The sequence below is a fragment of the Panthera tigris genome, chromosome A1 (genome assembly GCF_018350195.1).
Source record: "Panthera tigris isolate Pti1 chromosome A1, P.tigris_Pti1_mat1.1, whole genome shotgun sequence".
Classification (NCBI taxonomy): Eukaryota; Metazoa; Chordata; class Mammalia; order Carnivora; family Felidae; genus Panthera; species Panthera tigris.
The window spans coordinates 116048405-116064381 of record NC_056660.1 but is presented as its reverse complement, the minus strand read 5'-3'; the positions used below and the strand labels follow the sequence as shown (position 1 = coordinate 116064381).

The following is a 15977-nucleotide window of genomic DNA, read 5'->3' as shown; positions in this document are numbered from 1 at the left end:
GAACGCACACTCGGGGATCCAGACGTCTGTTTACACGCGCCACCCCTCGGCGGGCGGCGCTGCTCAGGCCCGTCCTTTCCCGCCCCTGGGACTCGGCTCCAACCCCACCCCATATCTGTGCGGTGCCTGTTGGCCTGGTCAGCGCAGGGAGGCTGGGCTTGCGCGCGCCGCAGCTTCGGAGGTCGAGCTGGGCTGAGATTGCCGGCCGGCAGAGGCCGGCGGGGACGCGGTCGGGGCTATGCTGGGCAAGGATTACATGCTGGCCATCATTCTGGTCAACTGTGATGGTGTGCACGGGGTCCCGATGGGAGGATCGGGAGCTGAGGGGTAACGAGGGAGTTGACGGGGTATGTTTCGGGGTGAGGACTACGGGACAAATGAATCCTGGATTTTTGTGCTGCAAAGGACCTCCTGTACCTCCAGCCTAAGGATTGCCACCTTTGAGATGGAAGGAGGGTTCTGATCGTGTTATTCTGAATCCACTAATATGCCTTAGCAATCCCGTGTTTCCTCTCCCCGTTTGGTGTCTTGTAGATGACTTGTGGGGGGACCAGAGTCTTGAGGGAGAGCCAGGCCTGCCCCCTGGCTGGAGGAAGATACGCGATGCTGCAGGTACTTACTATTGGCACGTACCCAGTGGCAGCACCCAGTGGCAGCGCCCAACCTGGGAGACAGGAGATGCAGAGGACCTAGGCACGGTAGGTGGAGTGTGTTGGAGGGGGTCTGAACCCATGTGCGGATCTAAGCCTGCTGCTATACCGACCTAGCCCCCTCTCTACAGAGGACGGAAGGGATTTGGGGACTTCGGCCCCCCAAGGGGAGATCCTTCTCCAGCCTGGAGAGCTCACTGGACCGGAGGTAACAGGGATAGGCCAGGCAGAATGAAAGGCTTGGGGTTTCATGGCACTCAGAGATGCAACTGGACCCACATTCTGCATTCAAGCCCAGGTTCTTGGCTCTTTCCCATTTCTTGAGTCTCAATAGTTTGAATTTTGTCCCTAGTTCTGTGCTCTGTATTTTGCTACATGTTTTTCCCTATTCTGGGTACTGACAAATCATGTTCTACATCTTGGCCCTTTCCGGAGGGGGGAGGGTTCCTGACCTGTGTTCTAGAGTCTCTTGTCTCAATTTGGGGTTCTGGTCCACATTTTGTATCCTGTTCCTTATTTGTAACTTTTGTTCTATGTCCAGTATCCTGAATTTTTGCTCAGATTTTAAGCCACACTCTATGTTACATTTAATTAATATGTACTGGGCCCTCTCCCACTCTGGTTTTATACCTCAAGTATAAAACACACTGTGTTCTGCACACTGTGTTCTGGGTCTTATCCCACATCTCATGCCCATCAAGTAGTTGGAGCCTCACCACTGTCCCTTCTGTAGGAGGTGTGGTCCCCTTATGAGCTCTGTTCTGTTCCAGGAACTCTTTGTCCTGGTATGGTGAGGAATCCTACATCCAGAGCATGGAGCCAGGAGCTAAGGTAGTGTCTTGGGCCTGAGAGCCAGCCCAGGGAATGGTGGTGGCGGTGGTGGATTGTTCCCAGGGAAAGGTCAGGAGTGGTATTGGGCTGAGAAGAGGTGATCAAAGGTGAAGGGAGCAAGTACCAGAAGGTTTATATGTGTGGAACCTGTGATACCTCCCATCCTATTCCACCTTCTGTTCCACTTCCACGTCTGCCTCTACTCACCCAGGGTCTTCCTGTCCTTTCCCCCAACCCATCAGTGCTTTGCAGTCCGCTCCCTGGGTTGGGTAGAAGTACCCGAAGAGGATCTGGTACCAGGGAAGAGCAGTATTGCAGTCAATAACTGCATCCAGCAACTGGCCCAGACTCACAGCCGTAGCCGCAGCCAGCCCCCAGATGGTGCCTGGGGTGAGGTGAGCTGGCTGGCCCTTCAAGGGATTCAGCCCAGGGCCCAGCAGAGGTAGTTGTCGCCAAATTGCCTGTTCTCCATGGCAACCACCTTCATCTGAGCTCCAGACTGACCTTTTTTTGGCAGGGCCAGAACATGCTGATGATCCTGAAGAAGGATGCCATGAGCCTGGTGAATCCTCTGGACCATAGTCTGATACACTGCCAGCCTCTGGTGCACATCCGTGTGTGGGGTGTGGGCAGCTCCAAGGGCCGGTGAGGACCCCTACATCCCCCCAAGTGAGAGTTGCTCCTCCCTCCCTCCTGCAGGCTGTGATCCCCACTGATGCTGATCCTCTGTACTTGAACCCCTGGACACAGATCCTCTGACATGGACCCAAGCTCTGCCTCCCCTGCCTGGTCCAGCCCTGGTTGGGGAGGGTGGGCCCAGCTCAGCAGGGACGGATAGGGGAGAGCCTGAGAGACTGGGCTGATTCTCTCCTGTGCTCCCACATGCTTCCGGAACAGTGACAGGTGAGCGACAACCTGGTGCTTTGAGCCCCAACCCTGATCTCCCTGTTCCCTCCCCACCATATCCCTTGCCTGACTTTCCAGTCTGCTGCTGGCACTACAGGCCCTGTGCCTACCCAGCCTCTACCCTACCCTGGTCACTGCCCCTGCCCCAGCCCCATCTCTGCCCCTGCCAGGGACTTCGCTTTTGTGGCTGGTGACAAAGACAGTTGTATGCTCAAGTGCCATGTGTTTCGCTGTGACGTCCCTGCCAAGGCCATTGCCAGTGCCCTGCATGGGCTCTGTGCCCAGGTAAGGGCCAAGAGTGGGGCAGGAAATGTGGGTAAGGAGCTGGGTCTGAAACTTCCAAGGTGGTTGGGTCAGGGAGGTATTGGCTCCCTTACTTCAGTTCCCCTTTCGCTGTATCTCATGCTAGTTGCATTGTGTTTCAGATCTTGTCAGAGCGAGTAGGTGTCAGTGAGGATTCTCCTTGCTCCCTAGACCCCATCTCCCCTGAGGACCTGCCACGGCAAGGTATGGGGAGGGAGGTGCTGCACTGCAGCAACAGGCTACTTTGGTGAAAGTTGGCGCTGTTTAGTCCTGGTTGTTTAGTACTTCTTGGAGATGTGGGACTTCTGATGTGTGCAGGCATCCTAAGCTCTGAATTGGAGGAGCAAGCTTTAGGGTTTTCCTTCTACCAGCTCCAGTTCTCTGAAGGGCGGGGAAAGGGGTCATTGAGAGAATGCCCAGGCCCACTTGCTGTGTGTATGTTTCAGTGGAGCTGCTGGATGCGGTGAGCCAGGCTGCTCAGAAGTATGAGGCACTGTACATGGGGACCCTGCCAGTCACCAAAGCCATGGGTGAGGACTGAGCTGGCTGAGGGGGTAGGCTGAATGAGGTGAGGGAGAGGGGGTACGGAAGGATCTACCACCATTTCTCAGAGTACACCCATGGCCCCTGTCTGGCCTAGAATGTGCCACCCTTCCCAACTCAGGATTCTAAGCCCAGCCCCAGCTATTCTAATGCCATCTCTCTGAATCCCAAGTCAGTGAGATGGAGTAGACTCTCCCTGCAGATCCCTTCTTCCTTTATGTCTGGGAGACACCATGGTGGGCATGTCCCCCCAGGCATGGACGTGCTGAATGAGGCCATTGGTACTCTCACCAACCGGGGGGACCAGGATGCCTGGGTCCCTGCCATCCTCAGCGTGTCTGACTCTGTCATGACTGCACATCCCATTCAGGTACCAGAAGAAGGTGAAGTTGGGGGCTGTGGAGGGGTGGGAGGGATGCTGAGGGGTAATTGCTTGCTGTTGGGAAAGGTCAGTGAGTCCAGCCAGTGCCTGGTCCTCTACTGACTAGGCCTGGTGTGGGCAGGCAGAAGCTGGTGCAGAGGAGGAACCACTATGGCAGTGCCCTGTGCGCCTTGTGACATTTATTGGTGTTGGCCGTGACCCACACACCTTTGGCCTCATCGCTGACCTGGGCCATCAGAGCTTTCAGTGTGCAGCCTTCTGGTGCCAGCCCCATGCAGGGGGGCTTTCCGAAGCTGTGCAGGCTGCTTGCATGGTGAGTCGGGCGGAAACGGGTAAGTGGGTTTGCCCTGCAGCTGCTGTACTGGTGATGGGCTCAGGACTGGCAGTTTCTCCAGAAATCACAAACCAGTGATCCCAGGGCTGACCATGGTAAACTACCCTTTTATTTTGCCCGCAGGCTGTCTTTAATAAGTTTAAATTAGTTGCCAATGGTTAGAGCCAGGACATTTCATGTAATAATTGTTCTGGTACTGGGTCCACACATATAAATTTCAACATTCAGCTCTAATCATGTAGGGGCTGATCCTGGTAGGGTGGGCACTGTTTTTCCTGTTTGTCTCATTTAGGTTATTTCCTGGCATCTGTGGGCATTCGAGTGTGGGATGCCTGCACTTTATGAGTTCAGCTCACTCTTTCTTCAGTAAATACAAGTGCCTACAGGGTACCAGGAAGCATACTTTGACTTTGACTGATATAGATGAAACAGCCTTTGCCTTCACAGAACACTTAGGTTAGACCAGAGACAGACCAGAAGGGGGTTGTATGCCACAGGATGTTGGGGCTGGCCGCTTCAGGGGCTCAGGAAGGCTACCTGAAAGAGGTGATAGAAAGCTGACAGTTGAAGGTCTTAGGAGGAAGTTAGGTGAAGGGGAGGGGGGCAGGTGTGCCAGATACAAGGAACCCCAGCTGTGAAGATGAGAGCAGTAGTTGTGGGTCAGGATATTTCAAAGAATCTAGTATATCTGGAGTGCAAAGGGCAGAGGAGGAAAGTGAGAGATGGGGGCAGGAAGAACAGTAGACACCATGTCATGGAAGAACTTAGAGACTGTGGTGATGAGTTTATTTTGTCTCCAGTCACTTTGAGCCATTGAAGGGTTTTAAGCAATGAATTCACGTTTGTGGATTAAGACACCACCTAAGGTACATATGGATAAAAGATTCAGAAGACATGAGAAGAAATAGGACCATTTAGGACCCCCATTGAGTTCAAATGAAAGAAGACTGGGGCAGTTGGTGGGAATGAAGTTTGGGTTGTAGACCTTCTCCTTGACTAGGGAATCCACTTTGCCAGGAGGCAGTCTGCTCCTGTGAAAGCTGGAGAGGAGTCAGCATAATGGTAGGTATGGTTAAGAGCACAGGCTGGTCAGTCAGAAATAGGGATATGAATTCGAATTCTATCATTATTTTTGCCTAGCTGACGTTGGCATTCTCTTTGAACTTAAATTTTCTCATTTGCAAAATAGTAATAACACCTGATCAACAACTTTGGATTAAGTTAGAGTATAAAAATATTTAGCATAGTGTCCAGCCTTCCTTAAATGCTCTGTAAATGTGAAGTTTTGTGTTTGTTACTCAACTACCTGGGAATGCTGTAAGGGCTCAAGATGGGGCCGACTACCAGCCTCATACTGGACTGAAGCCTTGGCCAGTTCCCTGTTCTGCAGAGGCTTTCAGGGAGTCCAGGGGCAGAAAGGAGCTGGATCTTCACATTCCCCTTTTCCCTAGGTTCAGTACCAGAAGTGTCTTGTGGCCTCTGCAGCTCGAGGCAAGGCCTGGGGTGCCCAGGCCCGGGCCCGCCTGCGGCTCAAGCGGACCAGCTCCGTGGACTCCCCAGGAGGTCCCCTCCCCCTCCCCCTGCTCAAAGGAGGGGTTGGGGGTGCAGGGGCAGCCCCTCGAAAACGGGGTGTCTTCTCTTTTCTTGATGCCTTCCGTCTGAAACCCTCTCTGCTCCATATGCCCTAAGTGAATCCAGGAGGACTGGGTAAGGAGGCTCTGGGTCCATGCCCAGCTTTATATCCCTTAATTTTCCAGGGGCCTGTAGCCTCTCTTTCCTTGAAACCTTGTCTGCCTGCCCTCTGGCTCTTGCCCACCCTCTGTTTATTGCCCAATTTATTGAATATTTGTAGGGATGATTGAGAGGCCCTGCACCACAACCTAGGCCTCTGGCTGTCCTTTCCTTGGGTCCCTGTGTTCCTTGCCCCTGTCCAGCCCTGGACAGTTGGCTCTACCTCAGCAACACTTTATAGCAAAATCAATACAAATAAAAATCCCTCAGTGACCTCACTGGGTGTGAGTATATTGGGCCTGGGACAGGGTTGGGGGTTAACCCGTATGAGGTGAGTGTCTGTGTCTGTGCTTGGTGTTGGTGGTTGCCTGTAATCACATGAGGGCATGGGTGTGATGGAAATCTGATTTCATTCATTCAACAAGTGTATTTTCTAAGGTCTTCTGTGTGCTAGGCACTAAGTGAGTCAGTGGGATATAACAAAATACGGGTTCCACCTTCTGAGACTCAGAAAGGGAGACGGACAAGAGTTAAATAAGATAGAAGATAATATATGGTACAACTAGGAAATCTCAGGGTTGTGGGAGCACCGCTGGGTTACTTAATCTGGCATTACTAGGTTTCCTGAAGAGTTGACGTCTGTGTCCTGAAGGAAAATGAATACTAGTTACCGAGCCTGCAAAGTAGAAATGTGCAGGGCAGTGGGCAGAGGTGAGGTGCTAGAATGCCACCTAGCTAGATCACACAGGGACATTTGTGGGGCAGGAGCTTCTGGTGGTTTAAATTTGCTCCTGAGAGCAACTGTGACACAGATTGAACCTATGGGGGAATAGGGCTCCTAGAGACGCCTCTCGGAAAACAGCCCCCTTTAGTGCCTTGCGATCAGGGCCCCGATGCCTTATTAGCTGGAGATTTCGAGTTCCTTAGGGAGCTGGCGCAGTGTTCCCACACGGGCTCCCGGCATTTCTGAACTACAGTTCAACCTGGAGGGCTCCTGGCAACCAGCGGGTCCGGGGGACGCCCCAGTCCGGCCCGGTGTGCGGCCGCCCCGGAAGTGACGCGCTGCGCTGCTGACCTTGCGGAAGTGGAGATGGCGGAGCTGTACGTGAAGCCGGGTGAGCGCGGCCGGCGGGCTAGGGGCGCTGGGTTGTCCCCCGCTGCCCAGGCCTGGGGCAGCTACTGCACGGGGGGCGGGCCCTCCAACTCCCCCGGGCTCGCGTCATACGTCCCCTCATCTCCGCAGGCAACAAGGAGCGCGGCTGGAACGACCCGCCGCAGTTCTCCTACGGGCTGCAGACCCTGGCTGGTGGTCTCAAGCGCACGCCGCTCACCAAGAGGGTCGCCGCCTCGCAGGATGGCTCCCCCAGAGGTGCGTGGGGGCCCTTTGCGCGCAGACCAGCAGAGAATGGGCGGAACCAGGGATAAGCTTGGCCCGAGGGCCCATTTTGCTCTTCTGAGGTCTCCCTGAGAGCTTGAGCTCGGTGATGAGGCACAGGGCAGGCCCTTTTCCGAGTCCGTTTACTGCCTAGGTCAATAAATAGTAAGTTTCAAAAAAAAAAAAAAAATCTCTTTGCTTTCGCCCTAGGGGGATCTCATCCGGACCTACAGCTCTTAATATAGTTTTTATGGTTTTCAAATTTCCAACCTGTAGCTCTTCATGGAATACCATAGTGGTATAACCATTTGTCTTGTTCTGCATCGTCACTTGGTTATATAAGCATCTAGACTTAACGTGTTATTCATTCATTTAATCAGTGTTATCTACTGAGCATCTCTGAGCCAAGCACTGCTTGAGGGCGAACAAGACAAAAAAAGGTTTCAGTTTTCATGGAGGCTATGCTTTGGCTTTGGAGATAGACAGATTTCACACACTGGAAACAGTGCAAAGGCTTTGAGAACAAGTTTGGCAAATTCAGAGACTGAAGGAATACCTAGTGGGTAGAGCACCATGGGCTAGATAAATTAAAATCTGAGAAGTAATTAAAATCTGAGTAGACACCAGACAGTGGGTTTTGTAAACCAGGAAAAGGAGTTTGTATTTTAATCTGTGTAAAGCTGGAAGCCGTTGAAAAGTTTAAATCAGAGGAGGGCCGCCTTTACTTCTGAGCATTTCCCATGCCAACAGGTGGGGCTATGGCCCTGAGATGTAGCTCTTTCAGTACCCCTATGTTATTCACACTCATAGCACTGCAGAGGAAGGACACAAACCAGGGTTTCTTCAACCTTGGCACGACTGACATTTTGGGTCAGATAATTCTTTGTGGTGAGGGACCACCCTGTACTTTCTAGGATGTTTTGTAGCATCCCTGGTTTCTACCCATTAGATGCCAGTAGCACTCACCCTGTGGTGGCAGCCAAAAATGCCTCCAGACACTTGCCCTGAGGACAAAATCTCCCCCGGTTAAGAAACACTGACTGATGTACATCTTAAAAAAAAAAAAAAAAAAAAAAAAAAAGAAAGAAAGAAAGAAAGAAAAAAGAAAAAGACCACTGTGTCTGCTGTGTGGAAAAGTGGTTTTAGGGAAGAAGTGGAAAGACAAGTGGCTATTATGGAAACACGGGCAAGATTTAATTTGGACAAAAGTGGGAGTATAGAAATGGTAGGAATTGGATGGATATGGCATATGTTACTGAGGAAATCAGTAACATATAGGATATATGGATATAGGTGAGAGAAAGAGGAATCAATATAACTTAAGTTTTTTGCTTGAGGAACTGGCTGGTATTGTTCATAGATATGGGAAGGTGTAGGGTGGGGGGAATAGGGATTTGGGGGGAAGAGGGAAAGAAAGCTTTGTCTTTAGTCATGTTAAATTTGGGCTGCTACTGTGAGGAGAGGTCTAGGCCAGAATTACAGAAATGAAACACAATCATATGGATGGTGTTTGATTTCATGGGCTTGAATAAGGTCACTTAAAAAGAATGTGTGGATAGAGGCCTAAAGAGGGTCCACCACAGCCCCAAAGCTCTCTAGCATCTTAGGGTTGAGTAGAGAAGAAATTTACTAAAGGGGCTTGAAAAATAGCCAGAGAAAAGAAGTAGGAAGACAATTGAAATTTAATCTGGGAGATAGAGTAAAATTTTGACTCAACCATGATGGATGACGATGAGAGGTCAGGTAGGACAGAGAAAAGGGACCACAGGATTTGTCAAACTAGATTGGACACTGGTGACCTGACAGAAGCAGTCTTTGGAATGATGAAAGTAGAAACCCAGCTGGAACAGGCTGAGGAGGGAATGTGGGAAAAAAAGCAGACAGAACAACTATAGACTAGAGCTCATTCAAGAAATTCTGCTGTGAGGCAGAGAGAAATGAGACTGTGTCCAAGGACAGAATGAGAGGTAAGGGAGGATTGTTGTTTCTAAGATGGTGAACACTAGAGCATGTCTGTATGCCAATGGGCTGATTCTGTAGTGGGAGAACTGGTGGTGCAGGAAAACAGAATAACTGCAGGAGGGAAGCCTAGAGAAGGCACGATGCCGGCATCAATACAGCTGGAAAGATGGCCTCTGAGAGGAGCAGGAAACCGCCAAACGTTCATCTTTCAGAGGAGGAAGGAAAGTGGCCACAGGTACAGGTTAGTAGAACTGGTGGTGAGAAGATGAGAGAGTTGCTGTTTAACGACCTCTCTTTTCTCAGGGAAGTATGAGGCAGTGTTGGAAGTAGACTGCAGGGAAAGGAAAGGGGGAGAAGGTAGACAAATTGAGAGGGAAAATGTGAAAATGGTTGTTGTGAAGAATGGAAAAACAAGGCAAAGGATAGGAATTCCAGTGTTGGGTACCTTTTGAAATCTGTCCGCATGGATTTCAAGTGTAACTCTCAAAAGCTCGGTTCTGTTTTTCCTTCCAGCAAGTGCAGGCAAGTTGGCTTTACCAGGAAAGTGGGACAATGGGAGGGGATAAGTGAGGGGAGAGTGTTTATAAGGGAGTGATTTTAATGTACCATGAAATCTAATTGATGGGGCTGGAAGGATAGGAGAGGTGGTCAGATTTTGGGGATGGCAGTGTTAACAAGACAGAGAGGTGTGAGACGCTAAGGAAGGGGTGGGGAAAATCATCATTGGAGGTGAGGAGCTCAAGAAACCAAGAGGTCAAATATTAGATGCGTTAATCATCCACATAGATGTTGATGCCTAGAATTGATTTTTCTCTTCTAATTTTCTTTTTTCCACAGTGCTTTCCACCATCCAATTACTAAAGGCAGAAACCAAGAGTCATCCTTGACGCCTCTCCCTCTCACTCCCAATCCATAAAGTCCTGTCACTGCCTCCTAAATTAATCTAAGGCCACTTCATTTCCCCTCATCTGCTCTTTCCCTCTGGTCCATGGCAGCCTTCTCTTTACTGGTCTACTCCGTTAACCTCTCAACCATTGTACATGCCTCCATTCTTGACCTATTCTCATCCATCTTTCTTGGACCATGCAGAGTGATTGTCTTAAGAAACAAGACTAGTCACATCACCCCCTGTGATTTATAAACCTGCAGTGGCTTCCCATTACCATTAGCCCTCAAGACCAAACTCCTCCAAAGCCCTGTAGGGTCTGGACCCTTGCTTGCTTTTCCAGAGATAGCACATACTACTTTCTTCAGTGTTACTAATTTCCAGCCATCCAGGGCTGGTTTGTGTAACTTGAACAAATCAGGACTTTTCCTGCCTGTTAAACACTGCCCTTATCTCTGCCTGGTTCACTGTTCCTTCAACTCTTCCTGGATGCATGTACCTCATCCGTTAGTTCTTTGTGAGGACTTTGTTACACAGAAATCTAGCACCTGCACCTATATTATGTACACTGTAACCCTGTAAAGTAAGTGCTACTACCAGGATATCCCCATTTTACAGAAGAGGAATACAAGCCTAGGGGTTAAAGGTAACTTGCTAAATGCCACATAGTGGATGAGCAAGGACAAACTTAGAAGGCACCTCACAAGGCCTTCCTTGAACACTCAGTCTAAGTAGTTCCCTCTACTATTCTTCTTTTATTACATCATGTTTTCTTTGTAGCATGCAGATTGGGAATTTGTGTGTGTGTGTGCATGCGTGTGCTTTCCTTTCTCTAGAATTTCTGCTCTGAGGTTAGGAACCTAATCTGTCTGGTTTAGTACTCTGTCTCTCGTGCTTTACACATTGCCTCATGGTAGACTTCATAAATACACATTTTTGAATGAATGAGTTGTCCCAGAGAGTAGCCTTCTAGAAGAGATGAAGTTATAGTTGACCTTCTTACCTGTTTTACCCATGTTTGCTTGATTCCACTTTCCCTTTTCAGTCCCCACCTCACAGACTTCTACGGGGCTCCCCCCAATGGGGCCTACACCTCCTGTGAGTAAGGCTCCCAGGCCCCCACCTGTGGGGAGTTGTCCTGCCTCCAGTGTAGAGCCAGCAAATTTCTCAGTCACCGAATCTGAAACTCTACTGGAAGACGTGCTCAAACCTTTGGAAGAGGCATTGGAGGATTGCCGCGGTCACACAAAGGTAGTAAGCCTTGACACACTAGCGGGTGATAGAAGGACTGCCATCGACAGCCAGATGCAGTGTGGCTCCCAAGGGTAGACCCTCTAATCCTATCAGCATTGGCTTTTACCCAGTTCTGAGTTATGGACTCCCTTCAGAATCTGCTAAGGACTTACCAGAAAAATGAACACAGAATTTCAGGTGGGTTCACAGGATTTCCAAAAGAACAGTTAGTAGAAGAGGCTGATAGGAACAAGAATTAAATTCATCTCCCATTAGTGATGATAACTTGATTTTCCTACCTCTAGGCCATTCAGAGGAGACCCTGCTGATTCTGTGCTCAGGGAGGGAGAGGGAAACCCTCTTTTTGGATCTATGGTATTTTCTTTGTTCTCTGGAGGCAAGGGATCTGAGGAGTCTAAAAGGAAAGTAACATAGTAAGTTTTACTTCTTTGGTGCTTAGTTTTCTTATTTGTAAAGTTGTACTATAGAATGAGTTTCTGAGGATCTCAGAAACTCCGGAAATTTAAAAATTCTAGCCATACATGCATTTTTCTTGGGAGGAGATCCCTAAGTTTTATGAGAATCTCAATGGGGCCTCTAACCAGATTAAGTGTGAAGTTCCCCGGGGCCTGAGAAAGCAGGTGCTTCCTATCTGGTGTTGCCTTTCCCCTGCCCCTGTTGGGCTGGCAGCACTGACTTGCAGGGGGCTTCTGTCTCTCAGAAGCAGGTATGTGATGACATCAGCCGACGCCTGGCTCTACTGCAGGAACAATGGGCTGGAGGGAAGCTGTCAGTACCTGTGAAGAAGAGGATGGCTCTGCTGGTGCAAGGTACGGGTAGGTCACTTGGTATGGCCTAGAGAACCCCCAATTTGTTGTGGATGGCTGAGCTGAAATAGATGCTGAGGTTCTGACTAGTTGGGAGGAGAGGAGTGGGAGCTAGTTCTTTTGCCCTAAGTTGCTTGTTTAGCCCTTTTCTTTCCTCAGAGCTTTCAGGTCACCAGTGGGAAGCAGCAGATGACATCCACCGCTCACTCATGGTTGACCATGTGACTGAGGTCAGTCAGTGGATGGTGGGAGTTAAAAGATTAATTGCGGAAAAGAGGAATCTGTCTTCAGAGGAAGAGGCCAATGAAGAAAAATCTACAGACACAGCTGAGGAGAACCAGATGGTACCAGGTGTCTAAGAGGTTCCATAATCTTATGGGATCCCTAGACTCACATCATTTCCTATGCCTTGGCAGAGAGGCCTGCTCTCTCTTGGCTCCCTCTTAACCACTTGGGAGACTGCCCCCTTGGGATCCTTGGCCTGATGCACCCACCTCTGGGGGAAGAGGTGCCACCTGGGCCACGGGGAAGTCACTTGTTACCCATAACATACATTTCAATAAAAACATCTCCGTAGTGGGCCAGGGTAGGAGAGATGAGCCCTTTTTGTGCCAAACTGGTCCCCTATGGTGTCCTTGACTGCCCTGCTCCTTGTATACGCTGCGGACCTCTGTCCTTCCTTCTTTCATCATGAATGGCCTTGCTAGGCATGATCACTTGCTGCCTGCCATTTCCCCCCAAAATAGACTGAAACACACATTCCTTGCTGGGCTGAGTATCCCTTTTTGGATGACTTCATTTCAGTATGAGAACAGAGGCTCCATAGCAGGGGAGATTTTTCCCTCAAGGAAAGGAGACTGCCTTATTTGTACTCTGTCACCCTTGAGATAGACAGTGCTACAGAGATTAGAACGTAGCTGCATACAATGAAGGAGAAAAAGCAGATTGCTGAGGTAGGGGATCATGGACTGTGACCTTTGGGGCCTCAATTTGGGCTTGAAAGTATCTTCTAACCCTCTGAGGACAATAGAGCCACGTGAAGGGGCTACAGAGGTTCAAATCATGCTGGGAAGGGAAGATACAGGTTTTCAGTGTTGTAATAGGGGGCTGATCTTCAGAGGTGGGAGGCAGAAAAGGCATGGGGAGTGACTGGAGAAGGTGAAACCCTGGGGTAGTGCCTCTTTTTTCCCCCGCTTTGGAATAGGTAGGGAGAGACTGCTGGAGAGGCCCAGTTACAGGAAGGCTGCTTCCTGGAAAGGCTGGAACAGCCCTTGGCTGGGGTCAGGCAATTGCTGTTGGGCGGCTCCTGTAGTCTGCCCCCATTGCCTGCCTCAGGCTCTGGAAGTGGGCCCAGTGACAGCTGGGAAGGGGCTGCTGATACTAACCAGGTCGATGGGGCGCTCAGCTGTGTGGCTGACATGGCAAGGTCAGTGATGAGGAGAACACTGGAGTCAAGGCATTTCTTTGAATGTTTACTAAGCAGTCAGACAGTGACATACTCCATCCCTCAGTCCCAGCCTCAGTCCCTGATGACGGAGGGCTGGGAGCTGGGAGGAGTACCTATAGACCAAAGGGAAAGTAGAGCTAAGGGCTTGGCAAGTTGCCCACTCCTATCCCTGGTCTAGCTGCTTCAGAATTAAGGGAGGCCTGAAACCAACAAGTCACTCCCTTCCAAATTAGATGAGGCCAACTGGCGTTTGGAATACCCCAGGAAGAGGTGATGGCAGCAGCGGCATGAGGGACTCCTCTAACTCCACATGGGATCTTCTGCACTGGATCAGATGTCCATTTCAAATTGTGCGTCATCTGGAGAAAGAGAAGGCAGTTGGAATGGTTGCTGGGCTATAAGCTCAGCATCAGTGCAGAAGCCCCTCTCAGCATTAACCTCCCACTCTACTTCACAGGGGCATCTGGACTCCAGGCATTTCTTAATTTTAGGCCCTGCTTTCCTTACCGGGTATCTCTTCCTCTGTCTCCTTCTGCTCCTTCAGCTCCTCCAGCTTGGAGGGTGGGGCTGTTGGAGGAGTTGTGACCCCGGGAATCTGAGGGAGGCAGCAGGGGGGTGTCCGGGCAATGGGTGAGTTCTTGCACTCCAGCAGGAACTTTCGGTCGTAGATGATCCTGGTGCCTGTTGAGGGGTAGGGACTAGATAAGAGGCCAGAGCTTGGGTATGGAGCTATCTGGGGTGCCACACACAAGCCTTTTAGGAAACTGGGAGTCCTATTACCCCATGTATTAAAGGGCTAGTACTCTGCAGCCCAGCCAGGATCTTAGCTGACTAGCCTTCACGGCACTTTAAGACTTCCAGGTCTAACCAAGATGTGGTTAAGTGCCATAAGGCAAGTGGGATGCTCAGGGGCTTTTGGTTTAGGATAGGTTCAGGTCACAGTTCTAAGAGGAGCACAAAACCTGGGAGACTTCAGGTGGTTCAGGCTGTTCCTGTCTGGCTCTGCTGGCTCTGGAAATTCAGGGCTTCGGTGGGGGTGGGGGCCTTATCCCTTCAGGCAGTTGGATCAGGAAGCCAAATAACAATGTAAATTTAAAGGCGTTTCACCCCTGCTACCACCTGGGTTCTGATACGTGCAGGGAAAGGCTGTGTTCCTCTGGACAGCTGCTTTCCCCATGAGACACAGGGACATACTGTTCTTATCCTGACCCCTCCCAAGTCCTATCAGGCCCTGTCCCAGCCTAGAGGAACTTGGCCCCAATTCTGTCCTCAAAGGGCCTTACCCTGTTCTTGCCCCTCCCTCCCCTCAGCCTCCACGTGGCAGGAAACCCTGGGTCGGGAGCCCAGCAGCTCAAGATCCCAGGCAGCCAGCGCGAAGATCCTGGCCCCAACTGCCTGAGCCCAGTTGAGCCCGGCTGTAGCTGCTTTGCAAGACCTGGTGCTTCCTGCTGAGGCCACGCTCAGCTGGGGCTTCGGCTCCTACTCCCCGGCGGCAAAGTTGGGAGGGGCGGGTGAGCAAGGCACAGAGTCACCCGGAAGCTAGGCTCAAGGCCATGTTGCATCACTTTGAGGTTTCAGGGTACAGGGCTTCAGTTTCAAACATCTCTCAGCCCCTGCGGAAGCTACAACCTGCAGAGGGGCCTGCGAATGGAGTCCAAGACCTGCACCTCCGGCCCTCCCTCGAGTCGCACGCACGCGCTGCCCTGCCCAAAGCCCCCGGACCCCCCAGCCCGGCCCGCTGACCTCCTGGGGTAGTGGCGTATAGCGTGCCCCCAGGCGTGGTGCTGTAGCAGTCGGGCAGCCGGTCCCTGCCCCCGGGAATCGGGCAGCTCGTGGATGTGGACATAGCGAACGGGACAAGCAGGAAGGCAATCGGCTCGTGCAGAGGACGCGGAGTGCAGCTAAGTCTGAAGCGGACTCAGCGGACCACGTGCGGCCTCAGCAACAACACCAGGACGACGTCACGCCCGGGGCGGGCCACCAGCCGTCACTCAATCCGAGGGTCCCGCCCCACCCGGGAGAGCGCAAACCCGACGCGGAGAAAGCTGGAGAGCCTCAAACCCCAGGCAAAAGCCTTCATTTCCTGCCAGCGCATCACTGGCGGGTCTGACGCTGCTGCAGCCACTCAGCTGTTTACTATTTACGGTTTGAGCTGGGCGCCGGGACCAGTGACGTATGGCACACATTACTGCCATGTGTTAATTCATCCATTCCTCTCAACAGTTTTAGACAGTAAAGCACTATTATTAGCCACATTTTACAGGTGAGGAAACTAAAGCCCAGAGTGGTTAAGTCCCTGGTTCCGAGTCCTATCTTGTGGGAGGGGGAGCTGGGTTTCAGACCTGAGCATATCTGATTCCAGAGCCTGTGTCCTTCACAGCTGGTCACTGCCTCCCATCAGTCAACTACGGTATATAGGGTCAAAAGTGTCCCCATGGCCTGGTGCACAGCAAGAAGGGAAAGGTCAGGGAGGGAGAGTGGGCTTTTTGTAAGAAGTGATACCTGGACTGATTAAAGGATGAATAACTGTTGGGCGACAGGAGAGGCCTGTCCTTTCATCTCGCTGC

The 15977-nt window shown here is 51.1% G+C and overlaps 3 protein-coding genes across 7 annotated transcripts; 2 read left to right on the top strand and 1 right to left on the bottom strand.

Annotated features, from left to right (window-relative positions):
- Positions 1–123: 123 nt before the first annotated feature.
- On the top strand, positions 124–6742 carry APBB3 (amyloid beta precursor protein binding family B member 3). Of its 5 annotated transcripts, XM_042985322.1 has the most exons (14): positions 124–287; positions 535–698; positions 782–858; positions 1421–1481; positions 1724–1876; positions 1999–2126; positions 2379–2384; positions 2558–2672; positions 2813–2894; positions 3137–3220; positions 3488–3603; positions 3722–3928; positions 5401–5656; positions 6658–6742. In XM_042985322.1, the coding sequence occupies exons 1-13, from the start codon at positions 239–241 to the stop codon at positions 5635–5637; spliced, it is 1479 nt and encodes a 492-aa protein (XP_042841256.1). In that variant the 5' UTR covers positions 124–238; the 3' UTR covers positions 5638–5656; positions 6658–6742. The 5 variants fall into 5 exon arrangements, with proteins under 5 accessions (XP_042841256.1, XP_015391077.1, XP_042841255.1 ...); XM_015535591.2 differs by lacking the exon at positions 6658–6742 and having other exon boundaries at positions 3737–3928; positions 5401–5958; XM_042985321.1 differs by lacking the exon at positions 6658–6742 and having other exon boundaries at positions 5401–5958.
- SRA1 (steroid receptor RNA activator 1) lies at positions 6677–12555 on the top strand. Its single transcript, XM_007077964.3, has 5 exons — positions 6677–6795; positions 6924–7049; positions 10949–11154; positions 11858–11966; positions 12123–12555. The coding sequence occupies exons 1-5, from the start codon at positions 6771–6773 to the stop codon at positions 12320–12322; spliced, it is 666 nt and encodes a 221-aa protein (XP_007078026.2). The 5' UTR covers positions 6677–6770; the 3' UTR covers positions 12323–12555.
- A 38-nt stretch (positions 12556–12593) lies between these two features.
- EIF4EBP3 (eukaryotic translation initiation factor 4E binding protein 3) lies at positions 12594–15744 on the bottom strand. Its single transcript, XM_007077890.3, has 3 exons — positions 15154–15744; positions 13918–14091; positions 12594–13769 (listed from the first exon to the last, which is right to left on the bottom strand). The coding sequence occupies exons 1-3, from the start codon at positions 15254–15256 to the stop codon at positions 13741–13743; spliced, it is 306 nt and encodes a 101-aa protein (XP_007077952.1). The 5' UTR covers positions 15257–15744; the 3' UTR covers positions 12594–13740.
- Between the last annotated feature and the right edge of the window lie 233 nt (positions 15745–15977).

Coding starts and splice junctions, on each gene's coding strand:
- APBB3 (XM_042985322.1), top strand. CDS start 239: ATGCTGGGCAAGGATTACATGCTGGCCATCATTCTGGTCAACTGTGAT. Junction 699..781: donor ATGCAGAGGACCTAGGCACG/GTAGGTGGAGTG, acceptor CCCTCTCTACAG/AGGACGGAAGGGATTTGGGG. Junction 3,604..3,721: donor TGACTGCACATCCCATTCAG/GTACCAGAAGAA, acceptor TCTACTGACTAG/GCCTGGTGTGGGCAGGCAGA.
- SRA1 (XM_007077964.3), top strand. CDS start 6,771: ATGGCGGAGCTGTACGTGAAGCCGG. Junction 6,796..6,923: donor GGAGCTGTACGTGAAGCCGG/GTGAGCGCGGCC, acceptor TCATCTCCGCAG/GCAACAAGGAGCGCGGCTGG. Junction 11,967..12,122: donor GATGGCTCTGCTGGTGCAAG/GTACGGGTAGGT, acceptor TTCTTTCCTCAG/AGCTTTCAGGTCACCAGTGG.
- EIF4EBP3 (XM_007077890.3), bottom strand. CDS start 15,256: ATGTCCACATCCACGAGCTGCCCGATTCCCGGGGGCAGGGACCGGCTG. Junction 14,092..15,153: donor ATACGCCACTACCCCAGGAG/GTCAGCGGGCCG, acceptor ACCCCTCAACAG/GCACCAGGATCATCTACGAC. Junction 13,770..13,917: donor GACAGAGGAAGAGATACCCG/GTAAGGAAAGCA, acceptor CTCTTTCTCCAG/ATGACGCACAATTTGAAATG.